The sequence below is a fragment of the Sciurus carolinensis genome, chromosome 12, assembly GCF_902686445.1.
Source record: "Sciurus carolinensis chromosome 12, mSciCar1.2, whole genome shotgun sequence".
NCBI classification, from domain to species: domain Eukaryota; kingdom Metazoa; phylum Chordata; class Mammalia; order Rodentia; family Sciuridae; genus Sciurus; species Sciurus carolinensis.
The window spans coordinates 338,967-354,100 of NC_062224.1; the positions used below are offsets into that span (position 1 = coordinate 338,967).

At 53.8% G+C, this 15,134-nt stretch overlaps 1 protein-coding gene across 1 annotated transcript in view; it reads right to left on the reverse strand.

Annotated features, from left to right (window-relative positions):
* Nup133 (nucleoporin 133) overlaps positions 1-15,134 on the reverse strand; it is a 46,000-nt gene that overhangs the window by 8,933 nt on the left and 21,933 nt on the right. The window contains exons 13-21 of the mRNA XM_047520978.1: positions 13,047-13,210; positions 12,194-12,288; positions 10,115-10,339; positions 6,738-6,860; positions 5,597-5,696; positions 4,756-5,007; positions 3,997-4,130; positions 2,851-3,009; positions 1,362-1,497 (exon numbers count right to left, since the gene is read on the reverse strand). Coding sequence (XP_047376934.1) covers positions 1,362-1,497; positions 2,851-3,009; positions 3,997-4,130; positions 4,756-5,007; positions 5,597-5,696; positions 6,738-6,860; positions 10,115-10,339; positions 12,194-12,288; positions 13,047-13,210 — 1,388 coding nt within the window. The remainder of the gene's footprint in view (positions 1-1,361; positions 1,498-2,850; positions 3,010-3,996; positions 4,131-4,755; positions 5,008-5,596; positions 5,697-6,737; positions 6,861-10,114; positions 10,340-12,193; positions 12,289-13,046; positions 13,211-15,134) is intronic.

The window sequence follows — 15,134 nt, forward strand, 5'->3', positions numbered from 1 at the left end:
AGTGCTCTGCTGGCCGAGTGGGCTCACTACATACTTTCCCATCTCACGGGGGGCAGACCTCACGGTACACCACACCGCATACTTCAGCATGCACCACTGGTCAGCCATGGTTCAGTGTCAGGCCCACAGGAGTGGACACAGCATGCCACTGTCACCTCGAATTAAACATACCACAGATCTCCCAGTGGTCCCCAAATCAGGTGTGGTCTAAGAGCCAACTGTGAATCTTCAATGATGGCTCTTGGGCTCCTGTGATCTACAGCCCCCGTCTTCTGTGCTGCTGCAACTGCAGAGTCCCAGCTGAGTGCTGCACAATGTTCCACCCTTGAGGTGCACCCGACTGCCCCCTTGTGACCAGATTCAGGATGACACTTCAGGCAGTAACAAGCAGGCACCGCAGGTACCACTCTGTCACACCACCCAAGAAGCCTGGGATGTGGGCTGTGTGTCTGATCTGTGCACTGATACTTGAAAACCCAAGAACACCTGCTTCACCAGACCCTGGACTCAATGGATTTGCCATCTTTTTGAGTCTGGGCCTTGCTAAGCTGCCCAGGATGGCCTTGATCTTGCTCCTGCCTCCTCCAGAGTCGGTGGGACTGCAGGTATGTACAACAGCAGCCCACTGATTCTAGTGTCTTTTGGCATCCAATCATTGCTGTAGTTGCAAAATGGTGCCGTTCATCATTCTGTCCATATTAGCCGTCAATCATTTATAAATAAATATTTTACTGACCCCCTTTTTGGATACCACTATAGATTCATGGACTTTTGATTTCTTTCTTTATGTATATTTTAAGTTTTTGGATTTTTTTGAGACAGGGCCCTGCTGAGTTGCTGTAGCTGGCCTCAAACTTGTGGTCCTCCTGCCTCAGTCTCCCAAGATGCTGGGATTAAGGGTGTGTGCCACCATGCCTGGCCTGGCTTTTCTTTCATAAACTGTGACCTGTAATCCTTCGACACTCAGAAGGAGCTGTTCTAGGCTCTTGTGCTTTCTCACTGTCTGCACATGGACGGTGCTTTCTGGCCCAGAACCCTCCAAGGTCGCCTGGTTCACAGCCCTGCTTCCCCTCACTGGGAACTAGTGGACACCAGACTGCACAGGGCTCATAGACAGGACCCCACCTGAGATCTGCAATCAGAGTATGGAACAGTTCTCCTTCCTATCACACTTGTGACTCCCTTTTCCTTGGCTCTCAAAAACAAAACCGAATTTTCTCACTCACTCTCCACCATCCTACCTCCGCCTCCCGAGAGGCTGGGATCACAGGTGTGCAGCACCACACCTGGCTTTGAACTTATTTTTCAGGACTCCAAGCACATAACTCAGCGACTCGCAACCCTTCACATTTCTTTCTCACCTTCGATTTTTTCTTGCAGTACGTCCTCCGAAAGGTCCGAGGCTAGTGCAGCCAGTTTACTCAAGCCGAGAAGAGTTTTTTTCTTGGCAAAGTAACGAGTTTCCATGTTTGCCAAACCCAGAAGTGTTACATGAGCCTACAATAAACCACAGGAAGCTTGGTAAGGCCCTGGTGCCAACCCGACCTGGAGGCAAGGGCCCAGCACACCCCAAATGCTGCCTCCCCTGAGCTGAGTCCACAAGGGACACCCCAGCAACCAGCCCACCCATGCCTGCTTGGAGCCACCACGTGCGGGCAGCACAGCATGCTCGACTGGGCCTGTGACGCGGACTCCTGCGCAGGGTGCACTTTCACTCAGCACCTGGGATGACTGAGCCGCGAGTGCTCACTATGATGAGAGCCAATGACCACAGCCGTCAGTGACTGCGGCAACACTAGAGCACAAGGGGTCCTTTCCTGAGACATCAGAAGGGATGACACCATCGTGATAAATCAAGATGCCTGTCGAATCACACCCGAGGGGAAGGGCTTAATGATCTGTAAGTCCTGTCTTCCAAACCTGTGAAAACTCTTCACTATGAGTCGCTAAACGCAGGCTTTACAGAGTGAGGTTGTAAAGCACGCGCACAATGGGGAATTCCTAACGCGGGCCAGTGAACACCTCCGTCACCGAGGACTTACTTCACTGCGAGAACACGTGCAGTTTACTCCGAGGACACCACCATCACCATCAGCACGCCCCGCACTGCGCCTCTCCTCCCTCCTGGCCCTTGTCCCTCACCCCAAACTCTGCCGCCGACTGCTCTCCGCGTGAGTGGCTCCATGCCAGACCCCCAGGTGCAGGAGACTGGTGCTGGTCACTCTGAGCCCAGTTTATGCCACTGAGCACTGGTCCTTTAGAGTCACCCACGCTGCGGCCAGTCGCAGGTTTCTTTCTAAAGCTCAGTGCCACGTTACTGTGCATGTGCATGCCGCTCACCCACGGTGGATGCAGCTGACCCCTTAACTTGGGCACTGTATAGTGACTGCTGCAACGACCACGCAGTGCACAGGTCTGGGTGGCACGCTGATCTCACATCGTCTGGACACACCCAGAAGTCAGTCGACAGGCATGCGGCTGCTGCTTCTGGTCTCTGAGGAGCCCCTGCATGGCCCCCACAGGCTGCACCAGGACATTCCCACAGAGGGCAGGTGGGGCCTCCCTCTGCCTCCGGCCCCGCAGCACCACCCTCTTGTCTGATGAAGGCTGCTCTGAAAGGCCTGGGCTGCAGTGGCCCTGCCCTGCACGTCCCACGCTGTCCATGCCACTTCTTCACCATTACTCTGCGTGATTTGTTCTCCTGCCTTTGAGCCAAGCTCTGTGTACAGACCTTGGATACTAGTCCCTTCTCAGGTGTGCAGCCAGAAATAGTGGTTTAATCAATAAACACCTTAACAAACTCAAAACACCTCAGCTGATGCATCCGCTCCACACAATGGTCTATCTTACCTTTTCCAACTCTTGGCTATTAACCTCGTGTAGCCAGCTGAGATGTTCATGAGCTTGCAAAAAACTTGCCAACTGTCCATGTTGAGAAACAGGCTGAGACAACAACTTGCCCCGCTTGCCTTTCTCCAGATACCAGCGGAAGAGGAAATCTGAAAAATTCTACAAGTCACAGAGCAGGAACCCATGAATGCTCAGTAATGCAGCTCCAAAACACACCTTCATAACAGCAAAACACTGAGCAGCATCCAGGGGCCCAGGCAGTCCTCTTTAAGCAAGTTTCCTATGCTGCTACCATGTCAAGACATACGCCTACCACGGCAGTGACTTTCCTGTTTGTTGGCCTCAATCTTCTCACTCAACACCAGTAAGTTCAGGTCCAGAAGGGACCTTGTACCTGATCAGTGGCTTCGCTACTGGCAGAACCTGATGCATATAGGTTGGTGGTATTTAAAATATATGTATATATTTTTTGGTACTGGGGAATGAACTCTGGGGCACTTGACCACTGGGCCATATCCCTAGTTCTATTTTATATTTTATTTTTTTGGTTTTTTTTTTGTACTGGGGATTGAATTCAGGGGTACTCAGCCACTGAGCCACATCCCCAGTCCTTTTTTGTATTTAATTTAGAGACAGGGTCTCACTGAGTTGCTTAGTGTCTCACCGTTGTTGAGGCTGGCTTTGAACTCGTGATCCTCCCACCTCAGCCTCCTGAGCTGCTGGGATTACAAGTGTGTACCACCGTGTCTGGCAATTAACATTAAAATTTCAGCTCCTCGGACACTGGCCAAGCACCTCAGTGGTCAACAGCCATGTGTCCAGCTGCTCTTTTGGACAATGGATATACACATGATCTCTGCCACCACAGAGCGTTCCACTGGACAGTGCTGGACAAGGCATCGGGAGGAGTGCCTTGAGGACAACCTTGGGGCTGGCCTGGTAAGCGGGAATCCAGGCAGGCGCCCAGGACACTGTGCTGAGCACCAGAACGGGGTGGGGGGGACACAGACTGAGGGAGAGTCCAGGAGATACTCGCACTCAAGGTCCTTTCCCAAAGTTCAAGCCACAGTCAAACGTTACAAGACCCAAGGTCCCAGGGACAGGTGGAGCAGGGCAGCCTGACCACAGTATGGCCCAGCACCTTACCTGATCGGCAAACTGGGTCATGTAGCGCTGGAGCCTGCTCTGGTTGTCTGTCTGCTCGCACATCTGTACCAAGATGTCAAAGTCACAATATTTCTCTGCTAGAGAAGCAGCCCATGAGTACTGGCCCAGCGTGACTAGAAACGAGAACGGAAGGAATAAATCCTGTTAGCAGACATTAAAGACGTAACGAAAACAGTACTCGAACTTCCCTGTGCTCATGTTGCACTGAGAACCACCGAGGGGACGGGGACCTTTCTGACTGCTGGCACTGGTTTCAAAGTCCACAAGTACTGCCAAAGGGCAGACGTGGCCTCCTTGCACCTCCAGACACGATGCTGTCCTTCCTGTCCCTCAGTTTCACGGCACCCACCCCAGGCCCTCGGCAGCCATGCCACTCTCTGCTGCGAGGCTTCTCATGCAATGCCTGAGAGCTGGGCTCTCCAGGTCACTTTTTAATCGGCTGCAGCAGTATCTGTCCTGGGGTCTGGGAAGAAGGCTCAGCACACACAGGGCCAGCTGCAGTGTCTGCCGCACTCCGAGTCCTTGGTCAGGGTTCGCTGACACCGCCACATGGGACACCTATAAAAGCTTAAATCAGGCAGCAAAAAAAGGGAAAGACCCTCGGTACTCTGGTTTCTGTTGCTCAATTTAGGTTTTCACAGATGTCCTATGTGGGGGCACAAGGACACAGAGGTGTCTGACCCCTCCGCTGGCACCACGCACTTGGACCCGGGCCTCTGCAGAGCGCCCTGCACTCACGCAGCGGGGACAAGAGGTCTGCGCGTCTCTGCAGGTACTCCACTTCCAGGCTGTTGTATCTCTCCTGGTCGCTGGACCTGTCCAGAGACTTGAGCTGCGAAACGTAGCCGTCCAGGAAGCAGTCGATCAGTGCGACCAGCTGCTCCGTCAGGATGTTGCGGAGGTTGCTGTCCGCCTGCGGGTAGACTGTCTTCAGGATGATCCCATGCTGGCGCACGATGGCGGTTCGGATGCCAGCGGGCCCACTTGTTGCTGTGGAGTCACAAAGAATTGGCTGTCAGTTTCCCAGCGGCGGGGGAAGACCGCTGCCTAGAGCCCACGTGACATCACTGCCACCGGACAGCACTGCTGTGCGCAGGCGACACTGGCCTGCGCCCTGCGGGGCCCCCTGCTCTGCAGCGCGCTCCTCAGCAGTCAGGCGAGCACCACCTTCTTCCTTCTGAACTCTGCAAAGCCACGGCTCCTCCTTGTGGGTAAGTCAACACAACCTACGGCCCACTGCCTGGGGCCAGGCCTGCTGCTGGGAGCAGAGACTTGCACTGAGACCCGCAGGTGCCCAGCGAGCACCAGTTAAAACGAAGGTTGGAGGGAGGTCTACAAGCGGGCAAAGTGGTGAGGAGCCCATCAGCCCTGCTCAGCCCAGGCAGCCCCGGGTTCACACAGGCCCCTCGCAAACCTGCACTCAGAACACCACCACCTGCAGGATGGGCTGTCAGAAGGGCACGGAGCAGGCACCCCTACCACGAGCACACTGGGTCCAGCTCCTGCAGACCTGCTCTGGGCCCACAGCCCACGCCCCACGCCATGGGCTGTCAGGAACACGCACAGAACACTGCACTACCTGTCCAGGGAACATATTCGGGTTCTTTTCCTCCTGCGTCTTCTCTGCTGTACAAGGAGCCTTGATTTTGGCGATAATGACTAGCAGCCTGCAGCATGTCCTGCAAAAACGAACCTCGTTGTCACAGACAGAAGGACTTGTTTTCCTTTTCCCTTTCTTAAAGTGCTGGGGTTGGACCAGGGCCCATCCGTGGTGGTGAGTGCTCTACCGCTGAGACACTGCAGCCAGACTGCACAGCTTCTGAAGACAACCTGAAACAGTCTACACGCAGCCCAGACGTGGCGGCCACGACCGTGATCCCAGCAAGTCAGGAGGCAGAGGCAGGAGGATCACAAGTTCAAGGTTAGCCCTGGCAACTCAGCAAGACACTCAGCAACTTAGTGAGACTCCCATCTCAAAAATACATAAATTAATTTAAAAAGACCATGTCTAAAATCAAAAAGGGCTGGAGATATTCAGTGGTAAACCACCCCAAGTTCAATTCCTAGTACTGTGGAAAAAAAAGATATTCAACATTTTTTGTGTTTTTCTGTTTTCTTTCTTTTTTTGGTACCAGGGAACCTGAACCTGTGATCCTCCTGCCTCAGCCTCCTGAGCTGCTGGTGTGTGCTGCCTCTGCCTTTTTTGGGGGGGCGGAGGGGTGTACCACGGATTGAATTCAGGGACATGCGACCACTGAACCATACCCCTAGCCTAGTTTATGTTTTATTTAGAGTCAGGGCCTCACTGAGTTGCTTAGTGCCTCACTTTTTTTTTGCAGTGCTGGGGATTGAACCCGGGGCTTTGTGCTTGCAAGGCAAGCACTCTACCAACTGAGCTACATCCCTAGCCCAGTGCCTCACTTTTGCTGAGGCTGGTTTTGAACTTGTGATCCTTCTGCCTCAGCCTCCCGAGCCACTGTGATCACAGGTGTGAGCCACCGTGCCCAGCTCAGGCTCTGCCTTTTTACTGTGGCGTTAGAGACTGAACTCAGCATTGTGCGAGGCAGGCAAGTGCCTACTGCTGAGCCACACCCACCCTTCTCTCTTCAACACAGGGCCTCAGGAGGTTAGTCACTACAAGGGAGCAGGGACAAGGAGACCACTTCCTCGTCTCTCCCACCCAGCATCTGGGCTGCGGTGCTGGTGCTGCTGGGCCCTACCTTCAGAACAGTGTTGACGTCGACCGCCACCTCAGCCCACTCCAGGGAGTCCAGTGCCGTGTCCCTCAGGACCTGCTCCTCGTGCTCCAGCAGACACTCGCAGATGGTATCCACCTGGGACACCTGAGGGCAGAGTCACTGCTTAGCACAAAGTCTTGGGGGCCTGGGGACAGCTGTGCCACAGTCTCACTCTCCAAGGCACATGCTGAGATCATCAGACAAAACTCTTTTTTAGAAATTAAAAAAAATATATATTTTTTATTAGTTGTTGATGAACCTTTATTTATTTGTTTGTATGTGGTGCTGAGAATCGAACTCAGTGCCTCACACATGCTAGGCAAGTGCTCTACCACTAAGCCACAACCCCAGCCCCAAGGAGAAAACTTTCTGCCTGTTAACAGTGGAAGTAAATGTTGAGGAACAAGAAAATCAGAGTTTCCAACTTTTAAGAGTGCTCAAGCTGGGTTCAGTGGCACACGCTTGTAATTCCAGCAACTTGGGAGACTGAGGTAGGAGGATCACAAGTTTGAAGCCAGCCTCAGTAACCCGGTGAGGCCCTAAGCAACTTAGGGAGACCTGTCTCAAAGGGCTGGGGATGCAGCTCAGCGGTAAGCACCCCGGGTTTAATCCTCGTTACCAAAAAGAAGAGTGTCCAAATCACCAAGTCTTATAAACAGGCGAAACCTGGATTGCTACCAAGTAGATTTTTAAATTCCCACTCCAAGTAGCTGAGGCACTTGCCACCTACTGCTGGCCTCAGGGTGCACCGACATCTCACATCTCACTCGGCCCTAGCTACAAATGCTGTCCCTGCATTGTCGGTAATAAGCGTGCCTGTGCTCCTTAAAGGTCGGGAGGCTGCAAGAGCACAACCAGTTGCTGGCTCCTGGTCTTCTGTTCAGCAGCCTCACACACAGGACACTCGTGCCCAGGCCCAGCACAATCAGTGTCCACGCAGAAGCTGCAGCAGAGCACTGGAGAGCGTTCAGCCCTGCTGCCCAGGGAGCTGCTCTCTTTGCAAACCCCAGCCTCCTGCTGACCCAGCCACAGGTGTTCTAGCAGAGGCCTGGAGCCCTGCAGCAGTTACTTTGTGAGTGGAAGGGTGAGAATGTTTATGCTGCTGAGTGGAAACAATGAAGCCACGTGCTGCTGGTCGCTCACTCCATGGGTTCCACCTTTGTGCATTCAAACCACAGACTAAAAATGTTGGGAGAAAAAGGTTACATTGTTATTCAATGTAGTATGCAATGAGGCCTACAGGGTTTGAACTGTACCCAACATGTAGACTTCAAAAAAATTATTCCCTAAACAATGCACTACTTAACGGTATGCAATTGTATTGGGTAGTGTAAATAACCAGGGAAAATTTAAAGTGAACACGAGGGTATGTGTAGGTTCTATGCAAATACCATGCTATATTATACCAGGGACTTCTGGATTTTGGTGTTTATGGGGTCCTGGGACTGCTCCCCTGCGGACACGGAGGGATGACCAAGGTAAGAAAGTATACTGTACAAACATGCATAGCAGTGGGAGCTCTCAAAATGTCTCCAGTCACGTCTCAAGCAAGCTGCGGACAAGCTGCTCCAAGCCCTAGGCCAGGCCAGCCCAGTGGGGAGAGCACCGGCAGCGCAGGCTGTCAGTGCACTGTCCATCACTGCCAAAGAGGAAGCACCCTGTGTGGCCCTCCAGTCAGAGGCCACCTGGGCTACACACCCTGCTCAGAATGCTAACTCGCACCCCATGTGGACAGACAGACCAGGGAAGACAGAGCAACGCTCCTTGCAAGTGTGACCTATTCACACACCCAGTGTCCAGCTCTCCCAGGCACTGTGGCCATGCACAAGGGAAGGCCGAGAGGGTTCAGAGCAGCACACCAGGGTGACAGGGACAGTGCTAAAGACCACCTTCCTGTGGCACACTTGTGCCTGCAGTTTGGCTGCATCGTGCTCCTAAAGAGCTACTCGTGAATTATGGACCCAGCTGATGACTTCCATTCAGCAGGAAGCTCTATGTGCTCTGAATTCTCTGCTGTGCTCTGCCCTTCAAGGCAAATGCAGGAAGGGAGCTGGCCTCCGGCTCAGGTCTTTAATGACAGTTTTAAAATCTACCATTAACGACATTTTAAAAAATCTTCGCTTACCACATAAAACCACATCTGAATAAAGACCAAAACGACATCAAGGTCACAATTTGACTTATTAGGAAACTTGAAGTGGATTGTCTTTCAACTTTCTACCAAATTTCTTAGATTAAAAATAAAAATACATGGGCTGGAGTTGTGGCTCAGTGGTAGGTGCTCAGGTAGCATGTGTGAGGCCCTGGATTCGATCCTCAGCACCACATAAACATAAAATAAAGGCATTATGTCCACCTACCACTAAAAAACCAAAATATTAAAAAACAACAACAACAAACACAGAGTGCTCCCGGGGCACAGCTCCGTGGTGGAGTGCTTGCCTGGCACTCGAGGGCCCTGGGCTCCAGCCCAGGACTGCGGAAGAAAGCACTGTTCCTCACACTCCCCGGGAAATAACGAGGGTCTGAAAGCAAGAAACTCGAGCCCAACACGCTCATGAGCTGAACAGGAAGTCTGAGCTCAGGGGAGAGTGCAGCAGGCTCTAGAGGGGGGCAGCCCCGACGAGCCCGAGGGGCCCTGCGACACGGCCGGGCTGCGGGAGCGAGGCGCCGGCACTGAGGTGCCAGCCGAGCCAGATTTCACAGGGTGAGGGAGGAGCTGCCCTGGTGTCTCACCAGATAGTGCTACAAAGGGAGGTGGCACAACGTGGGCATCAGCAGGAACCCAGAGGGAGCAGAGGGGCTTCAGCCAGGCACCACTCAGACAGTGGTGGGCAAGATCCAGCGTGCGGCCTAGGACAGGGCAGGGCTCTAGGTGAGCACTGTCCACCCAGGGTGGAGGGCGGGCAGCCACTCATGCCGGGGAGGCAGAGACTCGTGCAGACGCAGCAGGCGAGGAAGCCGAGAGCGGAGCCACTCCAGCTCTGGCCTCTGCAGTGACCCCATTCACACCCAGCAAGGGGGCCAGGCCCCAGTCCCCGGGGAAGGCCAGCTTCCTGAGGTTGGGAGCCCAGGAGAGGCCAGTTTTCCAAGGCAGCCAGGAGGAACTGTAGAGATAGGAACCCTTGGGCACCCAAAGCAAGCAGGAAGACCATGTAGGTCAGCTGTGCAAGTTCTGTTACAGAGCAGGGGACAGTGAGGGACACCTGAGAGACAGTGTCCATAAAACTGGGAGTTTAATTTAAAATGTACACAGGGTCCTCTAAGAGTTAGTTCAACCTCACTCTGCCCTGCCTGGGGAAGATCAGCAAACAGTGCTCTCTGCAGGGCCAAGAAGGCCAGAGAAGGACGCCTCTGACCTCACGGAAGAAGACATCTGCAGGTGTCAGGCTGGCCGGGATGTCCCGCTCCCTCTTGCTCAGCGCTGCCTGGATAGCTGTGTTCACGAGGTCCGGCCGCCGGGAGTGGTGGTTCTTGAGAGCAATGGCTGCAGACAGCTTTTCTGCGTGTTCACAGAGCAGCCGGCGGGTTGCCATCGGTGTCCCTCTGACTGGAGATGTGCCCAGACGCCCAAAGAGGCCGACCTTGCAAGAATATAACAAGCACACGTCTTGAGAGAACACTCACTGCAACCTGCAGCCAGGGTGGCGTGTTCCAGGTACCCAAGTCACCTCCTCCAGCTTCCCCACCCAGGCAAGGCTGCGGGAAGCTAGGGCACTCCTGGCAGGGCCACCCGGGACTACCCAGGCTATCCCAAGTTCCTGGTTGTCGTTTTCAAAATGGTCAAATTGCTCTTTCCCACCTATGCCAATTGTCCCACCTTCAGGGACGGCTCCAGGCCCACAGCCTGGCCAGCTCCTGCCCTGTGGCCCTGCGGCGCCCTCCTGTCCAGGGGGCTTCAGTGGGTTCCTGGGATCCAGCTTTCCTGAGCACTAGAGGAACCACCATAGAGGAGCCAGGAGCAGCCAGGACACCAGCATGGCCAGTTTTCCGTCTCATCAATGAGCACCCTCACCTCACTCTCACTTCCTCACCTGCTAGCAGATCCCCTTTTAAAACACAAGAGGGGTCAGGTCCCACTGCTGGTCTAAGGACTCTTATTTTTCCACAACATTTAAACAATGACAATAATGATAAAGACTTTTTTGGTACTAGGGGTTGAACCCTGGGGTTCAACTGAACCCAATCCCACTAAGTTACACCCCCAGTCCCTTTTATTTTTATCTTGAGCCTAGGTCTGGCTAAGTTGCCGAGGCTGGTCCTGAACTTGGGATCCTCTTGCCTCAGTCTCCTGAGCAGCTGGGATTATAGGCGTGCACCACTGTGCCTAGCTAGATATCCATTGTTTTTAACAAATGGAATATTTTTTGAATCAAAATGTTGTAATTCACTCAACCTGTTCACCTGATCACTTTAAAGGCTCCTTTGGGAGCTACCCAGTCACTTACGGTTTGAATTCACCCCTCAGCACTCTCTCAGGCCCAGCTCTTCTGTAAGGCTCCTGATGTCCGCATTTGACTGCCCCGTGTTACAGTAATGAGTGAAGCGGGCAGCCTGGCCCACTTTCTGCTCGTGATGGCAGACACAGGACCTTCCTCCCCAGGGTGGGAGCAGAAGTCCTGAGGTGCTGACCTCGCTCCCAGCCCCCAAAACAAGGACACAGCCTCGCTGGCGATGTACGGCTCAAGGGAGACAAGAGCCCTGTGCTAGAAGTGTTTCCTTAGACAGAAGGTTTGGGTCCCACATACTTCCTGCCTGTGAATGCAAGCGGTTCCTCATCAGAGACAAGATGTAAAGATGGAAGGAAATAAAAACATAAAAGTAGAGCCGGAGAGGGGCTTCTAGACTGTCAGGTGCTGCTGGCAGCTGAGACTCCATCAGGGTCTGAGTCAGTGAAGCTGGGTCAAGAGACGCCATGAGGCTCGTGCCCTGCATGGCGGTGGCCTCTGATAAGCAGTGTGTCCAAACGTGGCGCCCCACCCAGCACTACACCCCGGACGACGTGCCTCTGCCCTGCAGAAAATGCTCTGGCCTCCTGTGGTCTGCCTGTGCCCTGCTGGGACCAGGGTCACTTTCTGCCTCTCAGCACAACACCCCACGTACAAAGACCTAAGGTCTCATGAAGGCACGCAGCAGAGCTGCAGGAGACCCTGTTTTTAAAAGGAGTTGGTCTGGTGGACGTGACAGCACCAAAGCTGAGAGGACAACAGCAACCGCACAGCGCTTCTTTTGAAACGCCCTCCTTTTTTCTTTTGACCTGATTTCCAACACAGCACCCACCCCTGGAGGAGCAGGCCTTCGGGTGGCCTGACCTGTTTACTTCTGCGTCTGCACAGGGACTGGGAACTCAGCTCGGCCCCAGGAAGTGCTGGGACGGAGAGTGGGCACCCACGGGGCACGGGGAGCCCAGGGCAGCCTGAGCCCGCAGGGCCTCTCACCTGGTGCAGGAAGTCCACCAGGAGGCCGTGGGCTTTCATCTTGTCTTCCAGCTGGTGCAGGATGATCAGTGAGGTGTTGCTGAGCCCGGGCGCCTCTGAGAACACAGAAACGAGACACGACCGAACAGTGCTTTCAGAACCACCACGGCTAGTCAAGTGGACTCTAAACACTTCTAAGAGGACAGGGTCAGTCCTTCAAAAACATTGTTTACATTACTCCATTGTTTTAAAACTTAGAAATTTGGAGGGTTTGCTAAAATTCATATTGTACTTACTCAAAACAAGAAGTCTGCTCTGGTTAGTTTGATCACTGTAGTTTTAAGTTTGACGGCCCCAGGGAAACAGCTGTGGAAAGGCTTTTGTCCCACCACTGCCTAAAGCGTGACCATCAGAGGCAGCCCCCTGCTGTCCATGAACCAGAGGGGCCTCCATGCTGCAGGGGAGTCGTGTGTAAGGGAGGCCACCCAGGGCAGGCCAGAGGATGTGACACGCCATCTCTGGGACAAGACTCGCTCCCCGGCCCCTAGGGCAGTCTGCCATTCCTGTTAACCAAACACAATTTCCAAGACGCCATCTGATCTGGGGGCCTACCAGTGCCACTGAGTTCCTCCAGAAATAAAAAGCAGGACCGCAAAGTGGCCTGCCTCTGAAGGAACAGCCAGCGCTTGCACCCATGTTCCCCGAGCTTCTCTTCTGCTGTCTAGATCTATGCTGAGTCCTGTTCAAGCTCCAATAACGAGGACACTTACAACATTTCAAAAAATATCAGGTGACTATTCTCAATTGCATGAGAAATTAAAAAATATGCTTCTCCAATGGATCATTCCTCAGAGCAAAGTCAAACTCTTCTTACCCTCCGGAACAGACTCCGCCCACCGGGGGTCAGAGGCTGGGTAGTCATCCACCACGTCTACACTGATTTGGGTAACAGCCCTGTCCAGCTCAGAGTCAGAATCCAAGTCAGCATGGGAGGAAAACAGTTCATCAACCATCATCTGAGCATGACCCAAGTCTTTCCTGAAACAAATCGGAAAACAGAAGTATGAAGGGAGGAAAAGCGTTCCCAACACTTACCATGGAAAGATCACCTAGGGGGTTCATGTCCCACCTAGTACTGTTGATTAGACTGTTTAACATTCACAGCCATGAAGCCAACAAACACCGAATGCTTACAAGGTGTAGGTGCCAGACATAGAGATCAGCCCTGGGTCTCAGAACACACAGCGGCAGGAAAGGACGGGGCCATCGAGTGGGCAGAGGGGTGGGAAAGCTGCCACCTGAGTCCCAGGGGGAAGGAAGGGCAGTGTGAGGCAGGGAGATCACAGCACGTGTCCCCAGGGCAGCAAGGAGCTGTCACCTGAGACCCACACCACACAGGCAGAGATCCACTCGTGGCTGCTTCCCCAGGACTCCTGCCTGCCTGAGCTCCCAGCCAGGACCACCAATGGAGTCAGAGGAGTCTAGGGTCCAGCCCAGCAGGAGGCCCCCCGACCTGGGCCCACACCTAGCCATCCTCTCACGCAGTGTCCACTGAGTGTGGGCGAATGGTGCCCCTACTCCTGTCCAGAAGAGCCTCAGGATGAGGCTCTGTCTAGAAATAAGGCATCTGCAGAAACAACCAGGTTGTGTAGGGAGGGTGGCCCAAATCCCACAACTGGAGCCCTCACAAGAAGACCCTGAGAAGACGGTCGTGCTGGGAGGATGGGCTGAGGCACCAACGAGCCCAGCAGCCTGACACTGCCAGCAGCAGCCTTGGCAGCCAGGAGTGGGTGAGGAGGGGCTCCCGCCAGGGCCTCAGAGGGAGCCTGCCCCACATGCCTTGATCCTGGGCCTTGGCCTCCACAACTGAGACAACACATTTCTGCTGTTCTAAGTCACTGAGTTTGTGGTACTTTGTTCCAGCGGCCACAAGAAGCTAAAGCAACCACAACGGTGGCTTGCAGCCTTGCTCACACCTCACACAACAGTCATTACGGGTGAAGCTGGGCGAGATCAGATAGTCTAGATCTCCCAGGAAGGCTGACCCATGCAGCACGAGCCCAGGGGACCTCTTTAACCAAGGAGAAACAAGCCTAGTGGTGCCCGCAGGTCACTAGCAGGCCTGGAGTTTATAACCACCACAGCACGACTGTCTGAGGCCTTCAGCTGCGAGTTGGGCTACAGGGTCCTGGTCTGAGACCTGGAGGCAGCAGAGGCGGTGAACTCTGAGGACTTCTTCAAAACAGATGCATCAGACAAACCAAGACCTGCCCGCACTGCACCTGCTCAGTCACCTCCGCCCAGAGGAAGACAAGCCAGTGGTATCCCCAGTCTGTCCCAAGGCTCAGCAGCTCGCTGGGGGAAAAGCAGGTCTGGACCACCATCCAACCTCAGGATGTCTATCCAAATGTGAATTCACTGTGCCTTTTGGGAAGGTACCAGAACATGGAGGTGTGCAAGAAAATGCTAAGATGTCCTGAGCTCTGAGCTTGTTTCATGGGGTGAAACTGTGAGTCACTGCCCCCAAGGAACACCAGCAAGCCTTGCTGTGTGGTTCAGACACAGGCAGGCATGGCAGTGGTCAGCAGGCCCAGCATGTCCTCACCTACTGGAACCTGCAACCTGTGAATGGGGCCATGCCAGCCATCGCTGAGTGGGAGGGGCAGAGAGAAACAGGGCAGAAAGACCAGAAAAGGGCTGAAATGCTCTCCAGGTGGGGGAGGAGACAGAGCTGATGAGGGAAACACAGCAAACCACCCAAAAGCGCAATGGGCCAGGTGGAACCTGGAGACCAAGGCACGCTGCAGGTCACAGGTACTCGAAGGCAAAGAGAGCAAGATCTAATTAAAAAGCCACACATCAGGGCTGGGACTATGGCTACGAGGAAATGTGCCCATCTGGCACGTGTGAGACACTGGGTTTGATTCTCAGCACCACATAAAATAAATAAAATAAAGACATT